This window comes from Mercenaria mercenaria, chromosome 15, assembly GCF_021730395.1.
Source record: "Mercenaria mercenaria strain notata chromosome 15, MADL_Memer_1, whole genome shotgun sequence".
In the NCBI taxonomy this organism is placed as follows: Eukaryota; Metazoa; Mollusca; class Bivalvia; order Venerida; family Veneridae; genus Mercenaria; species Mercenaria mercenaria.
Window position 1 is genome coordinate 59,931,991 of NC_069375.1, and position 12,044 is coordinate 59,944,034.

At 32.6% G+C, this 12,044-nt stretch overlaps 1 protein-coding gene across 1 annotated transcript; it reads right to left on the reverse strand.

Annotated features, from left to right (window-relative positions):
* Nucleotides 1-4,018: 4,018 nt before the first annotated feature.
* On the reverse strand, nt 4,019-5,107 carry LOC123562279 (uncharacterized). The gene is made up of 2 exons (XM_045354928.2): nt 4,685-5,107; nt 4,019-4,427 (listed from the first exon to the last, which is right to left on the reverse strand). The coding sequence occupies exons 1-2, from the start codon at nt 5,052-5,054 to the stop codon at nt 4,237-4,239; spliced, it is 561 nt and encodes a 186-aa protein (XP_045210863.2). The 5' UTR covers nt 5,055-5,107; the 3' UTR covers nt 4,019-4,236.
* Nucleotides 5,108-12,044: the final 6,937 nt, after the last annotated feature.

The window sequence follows — 12,044 nt, forward strand, 5'->3', positions numbered from 1 at the left end:
TGATCCCATTTGATGTTATGTGAAGAACGTTTTCCTTGTACTGTTGCAATGTGTTTCTTTCTTGGAGGAATATTGAAAAGTTTTCAAATCTAGGGACAGTATACATAAATATATTTTTTGAAAATAAAGTATTTTGCTAAAATTATCATATAACTAACCAAACAACGTGTTTGAGCTTGAGTGATGTTTAAAAGGCCAACACTAATACTACAGAAGTTTAAATCGATTTTCAAATTATGTTGTGAAAGAAAGATAATAAGTTTGACCAAAATGTTTAAATATGTGTACAATCCCAGAATAAATGTTGAAATGTTTCTACATGCATGTTACAAAAGTCACAGAGACTTGATTGAGAAAGTTTACATTTATGTAGAAATTTGTTTGGTAGGAATAATCTGCATAACATATTTATTGAAATACTCTCAACTTTTCCTCAACAGTAGTCTTAAAGGGTATCATATAGATACTATTCCAATTTAGATTTACAAAACATTCGTTCCATTTTCGTTCTGCTGTTACGATTTTATTGTTTTTATTGTTTTCTAAATATTTGTTTTACAAGAGTTTGTTAGGTATTTTTTAACTGCATGATTTTATATTAGTTTTTATTAATATCAGGGAATGGTAATGAAGATAATATTTATTTTCAATTATAAAGAATTTGCAATTCCTCAAATTTGTAGAAACGTTTGTTTACGTAGCTATACAAATCTTTAATAATTTTTACCCCTTTCTCCAACCATGTTTATAGAAAATAGTTTTGTCTGATAATTTGGTCATTGTCGGTGTTTCAATATAAGAACTAGAACTCCATTTGAATGTTTATTACAACCTATAAGTTCTCAAATATGGTAGTTTGTAATCAGACCCTATGTTTTGTTAATTGGAAATAAATTCCAAGGCTATAAAATCTTTCGGTATTTGTACCACTTTTCTCCCCAACACATAGATAAAGAAATTGCTGAGATAATAAGAGCCAAAAAAATGAAAAAAAAATTATCTTGTCTGTAGCCAGACTTATTCAAACCGCAATCGTTTCGTTATCAACCACAAGCGGAAGACGAACGTATTGAGCCCTGTTGTCTTTAATGAAATCGCACTTAATTCTCGTCTGCAGATTGGACGTGCGACATCTATTGATAGGATTGTGTTATCGTTACATAGATAGCTGGCCGTGTTTATTATCGTACTAAAATATTCTTGATACAAATGTTCATCTACAAGGAATAAGTAAAATGTGACAAAACAGTGTTACATAGGAATAAGCAAAATGTGACAGAATACTGTACACAGAAACTGACTCCCTTTGAATGCTAATTATACGAGTCCAATATCGAAAGAAAAATCAAAGCCGAAGGTCATACTAACATGTGACAATAATAAGAATTTGTGTATGCGTATATATTATATACATTTGTTAGTAGATCTGTTAGGGACAATTGTTTAATAGAAAAATTGAAATAAACTGGGTTTATTTCTATCAATTTAGTTACATATTATATGTTTACCAAGTTAAGTTAAAATTAATTAAGATAAGGAAAGGTATTGTTTAACGTTGTAATTATACGTGTAATACACTGATCCTCCAGTTGTAGTTTGTATTAAGAGAAAAGACCTCTCTTAGATATGTTGTTAAAACTTGCAACGACGCCAGACAAGTGCGTGTGGTTTTCCAGACGTTACCCGTAAAAGGTGTTTCGTTGTTAAAGATATAAAAGTAAAAACCGTATATAAAAATTAGTAAATTTATGTTCTCTTAAGAAATAAATTCTTTTAATTTTGGGGGATGTTGTCTTGCTTAATGTAACGCCTCACTGCTTATCCGTATTTATATTTATAGTCGTATCAGTTCGAATACTAGTCTGACAAGTTTAAATCCCACGAGTTTTTCATGGGCAAATTAAGTGTAGTGACAAGTACATTCTTTATCTGAAATTCGTAGAGGACAGATGTTTACAAAAATTCCCTTCCACCCTTCACAGATTCACATTACCGTGACTTTGTTCTTTCAACGTATTTCTGCCGTCAAGTTTAATTTATTCAGGGTCACAATGTTGTACCATGCCACTGGACACTGCTACTGGCAAATTTACTCATGCACGCCGCTTCGGTAATCTACAGTATACAATATTTTTCAATTCTAGAACAAACTCTTTACATTGTGTGTCAAGTTTGCTAGTATGCTTCTGTTGGAACATTTAATCATCGTTGAACAATACACGGTTGAATGGAACCAGCCTCATTTTTAAACTACATGTATTCATTCATAAACATTTCGAATGGTACGGCGTTTGCACAATAGGTGTATGTGTAAATAATCTTAGTTGTATTAGTAAACGTACACTACTTGCATTGTTTTGATATCATTATTTTAGAATTATTTAAATGGCGCTTACAAATTGGTAAACTTTATTCGAGGTACAGTGAAGAAAGTTTTCTTGCTCAAAAAGTTTGGCTCAAGTCAATTCTTATTTCATTTTAGTTTGTGTCCATGTTGTAAGCAATATCTTATGATCCGCAAAATATTTGATTGTTGTATACTACGGCAGTATCAAAATTAAAAGCTCACTTATCTAGGTTGACCTTCTTGTATCTGCAACCTCGCGTTTGCTAGTTTATCTCTATTATTGGTGTTACTGGACTGGGCGAGCGCTCTTTAACCGTTAGTGGGGGTCATGACCATGTGGTCGGCCATTTACTTGGTCCATGGATTGACTGTATCTTATACAAACAGGGTTATTCAACTTATCGGCCATACGATTATTAGTGATCCGTCGAAAGTTACATTTAGTATATGTACGTGTAGGTCCATTCATATTGTATAATTTGTTGACCACTTTGCCACAAACCTCTAACACATGGGTTATGTTGAAACAGACTTCTAAATTCCCCCTGTTTCTTACGTTTCCAGTCTGTCGGTTAGCTCAGTCAATCGCTTGGATGGATTACATTATTTATTGTAGCATAGTTTGCTATAACCCTTCCCTTGCACCGGGTCCGTTTGTTCCTATATAACAGTAAAACTTTTCAATATTTTATTTTGTTTTGTGCGTTGGTTTGCCGAAGACTTTCTTAACTTACATCGGATTTTATTTTGATCTAAGTGGTATGTTTCATTTCGTATTAACTTAACTTAAGAAGAATATATTTTGTTGAAATATCATCTCATGTCATAGAGATCTCTGATGACATCTTCGCCTCGTTTCTCATTAGTGAGATTTACTTGAACCTATAATTTCCTATTAGGTCTAGTATATTCTGCGCTTTTTTATAGTTTTCTGCACCTTCGCGCTGCTATGTTGCTTCCATGCATCTTAGCTGGAGCTTTGTCTTTCATATTTTCTCATCAGTTTTCTATATACCATGTTATAATTATAATTACAATATGCCATAATTTTCAAATAAAAATTTATAATAAAGTCACGGCCTTATCCCAAATAATCTTGTTTTTTTTTTTTGTTTTTTGTGTTTTTTTATATATATATATATATATATATTACTTGGTAATTTATCCTGTCGTAAGAAGTGATGAACTCCCTTAACTAACTTCCACTGCTAAATCAGAGAGATATTGAATATCAACGGAACATATGTGGCTTCTTCCCATTAACAAATGCAGTCAGACCCGCGCTGTAGACAACCTCCAAATATATAAAGCCTGCTTACAAAAGTCACACTTTACCTATCTTGAAAAACCAAATTTTCACAAATACCAGCATTTTCAGTCCCCAAGGGAGGTTTTATGGTCGGGTTTATATATAAATACCCTAGCATCCACCAATAAATTGATAAAATTCATTTCCTAACTTACTAATGTTTGGCCGAGCACAAAATGCACCTGGTGCGTTTTAGCTCTACCCAAAGACTAAATAACAAAAAGGCTTTTTCTTTTATCTACCAAGATTAACAATAATTATAAAAAATATTCCCTTCAATGTCAAGACTTTTTAATTATATTTTACAATTCCAAATAAAAATAAAACTGACAATATGTAAAACCATTATTTTCCGACAGTTTCCATATTCGAAAACTCTTCCTGTAGAAGGAATCCTAAGAAAGTGCAGTAGCTGTCTCGATGAATTGAATTATTTCCTCCTTTGTTTTGGATGCCGACATCGTCTCCTTTCTTGAGTTGGAGCACAACTCTATCACTCATCGTGGCGTGACCAGAAGCAGAACCTCTTATGTAAAATTTGGAAAGTGTGTTTCCATTTTTGACAAATGCAGCTTTGTAGTCAGAGCGGTAGTCCGTAAAAAGGGTTGCTGAGAACCAAAATGACTATTGTAAGCGTTGCCGATATTTGTTTCCACATTATTGAAAACAATTGGCTGATAGCTCCGACCTGAGTGAGATGTTGTGTTAGTACCGCAAAAAAGGCAACCTGGCTATTGTTCTCGCCTCGCCGAATCCTTTGGCTTCGTTTCACTGCAATGAAATATAAACATACATACACTGTTAAGAATAAAAAAGGTTTAGAATAATTTATATAATATATGAAAAACACTATTTTACATGCATATCTGATAAATCAAATTAGTGAAATGTGGTATATATGTTTAATTGCGGCTTAAATTTGGAAACCATTTTTAAGTATACGTGTGTTAGATTACTGATTCAAGACCTGGCTAGTGTAACGTATTAACTTGATTTGATGTTAAAATTCTGTATATCATGTTTCTTACCGTCACGAGAATGTAATGTCGGTGACTTGATCCTTTCCTCTAAGTCTTTCGAAGTATTTTCGTGTTTATCCATTCCCTGGTTTTTGTGGTTAAAACGTTTATTCCAAAGGCGATTGACAAGTCTTTCTAGTGATGAGGTACGTCGAGATTGGATGGAAAGCTGGCGTCTTAAATTTTGTATCTCGTTCACATATTTTTGTTCTCGAGCCTTTTCGCGGGCCTCGAGACGTTCCATGCGAGCCGTGAGATCCTCAAACTTCTTACTGGTATCAAGCTGTTCAGATGCTGCTGCTGCGTTTTGAATGGACCAATCACTGCGTTCGTCTTGATGTCGTGTAAGCATGGTTTCTTCGTTATTCTCCTTTTGCATAGCTGTAGTACCAGCCAGGAGTACGTAAAATAAAACAGCTCCTTTTAAATCCATTTTTTTTCAGTAAATACAATCACCCTAAACCTAATAAAGATAAGAATTTGTACTGATTTTTAACGTGAGCTGATAAGACTTGTACACATCTAAATTAGCAAAAGCTTACCTGGTTCACAGTTATCAGTAGTGTTCTGTTCACTGTGTACATTTGCTGATTTAAATATGTACATGTCTCGCTTTTTTCGCCAGCATTTATATATCTCACTACCATTCTGTTTATGATTTTTGTTAAAGTTCTACGTCAATATCATTGACGCCATTTTCTTTATCATGTTTATTTTGTACCCTGTTAAAGGCTACTTTTGCCGAAACATTGCCCGAGTGAAATAATTACGTACGACGTATAACCACCTGAGTAAATAAATGGTGTTCGAACACAAATTTGCTATGAATTATATCGGTCGGTTCAAATCTGTCTTTTATTGTATTATTTGGATCAAATATGGTAGAACTGTCGAGAATTTTATCAATTCTATTCAACAAGTTAATATCTATGATGTCGAAAGACATTCATGTAATATTCGTTTCATCTAATGTAAGCTATTCCTGCTGAAACATCAAAATTTTGCCTTTCTTTACCTATTATAGACCGAGTAAATATAAGCCAATATCTAATAAATTTAAAATGACGTCGACGTCAAAGCTTTATTACACCAGTGTATTATCAAATGTATATAATGGCTTTAAATCACTTCCACGATTTCATGCATGTTATAAATGGCTCTAAATACCATGTCGATGTGACGTCAGCATTATATCGTTGTGTTGATTTAAGCATTGCTAGTCAAATTAAAATAATAATTTTTACACCGACCCGAATCATTTCCTTTTAAAAAATGAATGCTGAAAATTGTGTGTTATTATACTGCATTTTATTTTTCTGGCGTAACAATTATTGCGTCATATCGCTAGGCATAGCGGCGCGCTGGAAAACAAACCGACAGAAAACAGGCAAATATTTGATGGATGTCGTCATGGGTGTACTAAAATCCTTGGTCACGTGTTAGAATTGAAATAATATATCTCATTGAGGGATTTGCTCTTGAATAAAACCATCGTTTATCGTTCTGATGCGGCCTAATTATTTCGCATCTGAACTCCAAACAATGATTCAGCGACAATTCACAAAATGAGATATATCATTTTGTAAATAAAAGTGGCTTGATATATTTTATAGTTTCGAGTACATTTAATACCTCTATATTATCATACAATACAGAATGTTGAAGTTTAATGTCACTAAAGCTCATTAATAACGCAGTTTATCCAGGAAATAAAAAAGGCGTAATAACGCCGAAGGTTTACCGTCGGTCCTTGATAAAACGTTGATATTGTATGTTTGTTATCAGTACAGGATAAAGGGTTCAGAAAATCATGATCAGCTGCGTTGCACTAAAATAGTTAGCGACACATATTAGCCAATCGAATTGAAAATGCATTTCATTTCAAAAGTTGAACATGTTTATGTGGTAGTTTTTAACTTCTAACCAGAGAAAACTATCTTCACTGGTTTATTATACAATTCGCAACATGTTTGTGACGTTTTATTTCATTTTAGTTAGCGGTTTCCGAACTCCTTGACGATACCAAACACATACATATATGTGTATACATGCGTATGTGTGTACATACATACACAGACTCACACACATATAAACATACTTACGATATATGCATACATACGCACGCACGCACCTGCATGAATATCTAACTGATGAAGATAGATCTCCATACAAACACATTTTCTATTATTTTATACTAATTTGTGAAGATAACGAGTTTTCTGTTTAATACATCATTACGTATTAAAACGCGACCGATACTTCATGACAAAATTATTCGGATTTATTTCGGCTACCGTGTTACATAACCATGTTCACTTCTTGGAACTGTAAATTGGCCGAATCGTTGATTATTCTACAAGCAAATCGATTTGCATGGTTATAGTTTGACACCTTTCCTTTTATTTTTGATCGAGACCCTAAGCTCAAGATCAATATGGCGGCCAAAATTCAAGATGGCCGCCGCATGGCTACTAAGCTTTATGACAATTGCACATTCTTTATAAAGAGTGTGTTAGAATATTGAAAATGAGCTTATTTCTTTTTTAAGCATTCATTAAAATTGCAAACGTGTTCGACTACATACCCCAATAAGGCTTTTACTGGAAGTATCAAATTGTATATAAAATATGTGACTTTGTAGTGGAAAAAAGAGGGTTTCTCTTATCAAGAGGTTAAATCAACTTTTTCTAGACGATTTAGCAACCAACTATTACCAAGACTGTTTAATAGTTTAATATGATTTAATTTGTTTACCTGTAATGCAGATTTTTTCTAATGTTATGAAGGCAAGGCTAGGTGGGTGGAGTAAATTGACCCTCTGTAATGTCAACTAACATGTATATTACTTTTGTATTATTTTAAGCATGACATGAATAAATATGTGAACTGCATTATATGAAAATGTTACGTATACACATCACTGAAGAAAATATCAATATGTAGCATACTTTACTCAAGTTACGTTACCGTTTTATTAAATTTCTTTACTATTTCAAATTACTAAGATATATGTTTTATTTAGACAAATTTTAGATATAAATCACTATGAATTTTGCTATAAAACATTAAAGATAACTTTTCAATAGTGTTGTTATATTTGTTTGGTATTGGTAATGTTTTAGAAGAGGTTCTGTACGCAACTTAATTTACATATTTTACGTTACCATCTAGTACACTTATTCTGCTGTATCAATATATTTACAAAATATTTCAAAAATGAAGTACTATGTATTTATTTAGTAATGTAAGTATAAAATATTCAAACGCTGTCAAGTGTTGTGTTCTATATTTAACAACATTTTTAAATACGTTACCTTTATAATTGATTTTACCTTTATGTTTGGTTTAAACAGTATTTATCATGTTTATTTCGATTACAGTGAGTATATACATGCATACATACAGTTAGATACATATAAGCAAATTATACATAGGATTCGAAAACAAGTCTTCGAAGAAGACTTATATGAATTCGTTTTCTTGAGTGTGTAAGATTTAATGGCGTTGGTCAAAATTTTGAGAATGTGTGTGTGTATATTTTTGAGATGACATATTATGAGATTTTTGAAACGGGGAGGATTAAAGAAGAAATAAACAAAAAAGGAGAGAAAATGAAGTTTGCTGCAATCAACAATCGCCCAACGCCCGATGTGCACGCGACTCGACAATCCAAATTCTTTAACAAGCATCATGTCGTGGAACGTCGTCTGGCAACGATGTATGTATTATTATATTTGGTTTTGTTTTAAAAAATATGTAGGAACAATATTGAATTACAGATATCAAGATATGGAGGGATAACTTTACAGTAAGGCGAAATTAAAACCCTGCCAGCTTAATCATTATTTAGGTATGTACAAGGGGTGATCCAAAATTACTTAGTTTTATTTCATAATATAGTATTTAGAAATATACCTCACTGAAAATTGTACCGTATATACTTTCACATATTTTCTATTCTCTGCTTGAGGTTGGGCAACGACATAAAATGTGTATTCGAATTAAAATGCACATACATTGTATATTTAATATCTGAGTGGGAACAGTTGTGTAATTTAGTTCACTGAATGGCTTATGTCAATAGGTAATACATAAAGACTTTCTACATTATACGCTTGTCTTCACAGACGTTATAAAACAATACATGATTTTGTACATTGCTTATCAAAACTTTTGAAAATAAGCCGTCAAAATCCTTTTAAAACACATAAAATGACAGAAATATCAACGTCACTAAGAAACTTTCCCCGTGTTTCCAAACCTTACCTATTTCTGATTTTAATAGAGCTGTCAATATTTGGTACACTACAGGCTTTAAATTTCGAAAATTAAATAGTAAATTATGCATATTTTAGAGGTGGGGTTTCGTTGTAGTTTCTTTTCTCGTTTTTGAGTTATGTAGAAAGCCTACGTAATTTTGGATCAACACTAGTTTTGTCACAATACCAGTCAAATCATAAATGCATGTAGTCATTCATGCAGTTAATAGAACATATTATGTATAGAACCATATATTTCATGATCCAAATGAACGCACAGGGTAATAGCAAAGTCCGCCTTTATGTATATTGTTAAGTATATCCGTCAAGAACACTGACGACCCTAACCATAAAGTATAACACTAATACACAGGCAATAGCATGCTGCTTCTAAATTTACTAATTATTATCTTGTTAGAAGAAAATGTCAAGAAATGACAGAAAACATTATGTCAAAAATATATATTTGCTTGCTGATATATAATACAAAAAAATATATATATTATTTTGGAACATGCAAGTATACACCGCAACCTAACAAATAAAAGCAGACTCAGTTGAATCCAGTCTGTTCATGAGAGGCAGTGAAATGTGCAGGTATCTTACAACCCTACCACCGGCTTTAGCAGAAATCTATAATACATATAAATTGAACAGACGTTGAATAGATGATGAGTAGAATGTAACCAAGCAAACTAATTAGATTTGATAGAGCCTTAATATGGCCGGTAATGAAATGTGCAACACTCTAACAACGGCTTAAACGCAACCATATTTAATAGATTCCATGATCACAAAGGTCTAGAAAATATAACAACACTAAGTCCTTTGGAAACACTACAATATCCTTAGTACTGTAATATGTGTTAAAAAGAATACTATTCAGAACATTCAGACACTGACAGGCTCTTTCTAGTTTCGAAAGATATTGACACTTATTGAAAACAATTATGAAATGTGAATAATTAAAAGTAAATTTATTGTTTTAGGAAGCTACGTTTAGAAAACCATGCGATGCAACCAACTGATTAAAGTTATGACTGAAAGGTACACTTTAATTTAACGTGTTTTGTTTTTGCTACATCTGTTGATAAATTGGCTCGACTTTAACAATTGTTTGTTGCTTAATGGGCTTCATAAACTACGTTTTATATAAATAAATTAAATTACAAAAAGAGCTATTTGAAAGCATGTCCTTTCTTTGTCAAAAGTCAAAACTATAGGAAGAGGCTTGGAACATTTATTGGAAATGATACAATGTACCGTATGTATAAAATGTGGAATCCTATTAAACAAATAATTATATGGAATGAACTCCATTCTCTAAATGGATCAGTAGATAACAATACTGAGTACGGGGAGCTGATTTCAGACTGCCAAACAACACTCAAAGAAAGCAACACTAAAACGTTTCTGTGATTAAAGTGTAGAATATTTGCCAAAGGAATGAATTCCAAAAAACAACTGTTAACCACACAACCTCTTGAAAATTGTTTTTAGAGACGCTAAAGCTGTCATGCAGATGTATGTAGCCTAAGTTAGAACTAGCTTGGTTAAAATCTACTAAAATATGATAATACTTCAGTATAACATGCATTAATACTGGTAATAAAAACTTTGATTAATATTACTTCAACCGCTTGTCTACTTGATAAAAATGTTCAGCACAATGACAATGCAAAATTACATGCTCTTACTTACTCTTGCGGATTATGGAGGACAATATCTCCGTTGAAAGACCCATTCCTATTGGTTAATAAACTAATTGCCTGTTTTGTTTCACTGTATTTCGTCTTGTAGTGAAAGTTTAAGCTTGAAGCCATACACATCCTGTGTTTGGAACTATTTAGCCAGCTAGTAGTGCATGTACCATCTCACCAAGGCAAGCGGACATGAATATATTAACGAAACCAGTGGTTTTTCAATAAATATAGAATCTTAGAGGAATTCTTGGCAGCAGTTTTGAATTTGGAAAACTGTTAGTTGAGCTATAATTAGTTTTGAAGTGATATAATGAGGCTACATTTCACATTTATTCAATAAGAATTTTAACAAAAGATGTTTTAAAAATCCAAATTTCTGTCAAAATTATGTCGGCCATCTTGAGTTGTGTCGGCTATTTTGAAAATAGGCTTTCAAAATCATTTGTATTACATATTACACTAGCGAAATATTTTAGACGTTTTAAAAATCTAAATTTCTGTCAAAATTATGTTGGCCATCTTGGATTGTGTCGGCCATTTTGAATATAGGCTTAAAAAATCATTTTTATTACATATTACATTATCAAAACTCATTTTGCCTACTACCAACATGAAGTTTTAATTAGATAATCATTTCTATAAATAAAGTCAGGTTGATTTTGACGCTTGGGTCTCGATCAAATAATAAACGGATGGTGTCAAACAATTAAAAATGCAAAGTGACTTGCTTGTAGAATTATTTTAACGATTTATACACATTGATATCGAATATTGGTGATAAGGTCATAGACATCAACACGACACCATTTCATCTTTAAAAGACAAAAACTGCATCACTCATTCACTCATTAATTTACTTAATCAACTTGTATTTTTGGCTATTCATACATTCATTTATTCGTTACATGTATGTTTTATGTTGCAAGTACTTAAGTTAGTACCTAATATTGACAGTGGAACTTATGGACTACGATATTACTATATATTGGACGGAATTTAAATACTTTCATTTAATTTGACATTTTATCTGAGAGATATATCTTTCTAAATATTTGGTTGGCTATGAGAAGGGTCGTTTGTGGAAAAGGACATGCGATTTACATCCAAATAATTCAGCCAGAGTCTGAAGAATAGTCTGAGTCGGAACCAGATACAATTTCCACGAACTCGTTGAACAGTTCCCAGCGCAATTCGGGAACTTAGACTGCTTTGGCATATGCGTAGTCGTAGAACATGTTGCGAGACCCTTACATTACAGCAACTTCAGACGCAGGTTGTAGCGGAAAGAACGGTTGTTGTTCCTTTTAGCCATCTTGTATCTTTTCTGTACACCGCCAAGGCGCTGTTTCAACATAACAATCTGATCGCAGGCTTTTCGAAAGCGGCGTTCTGCTTCAAGACTCGCGG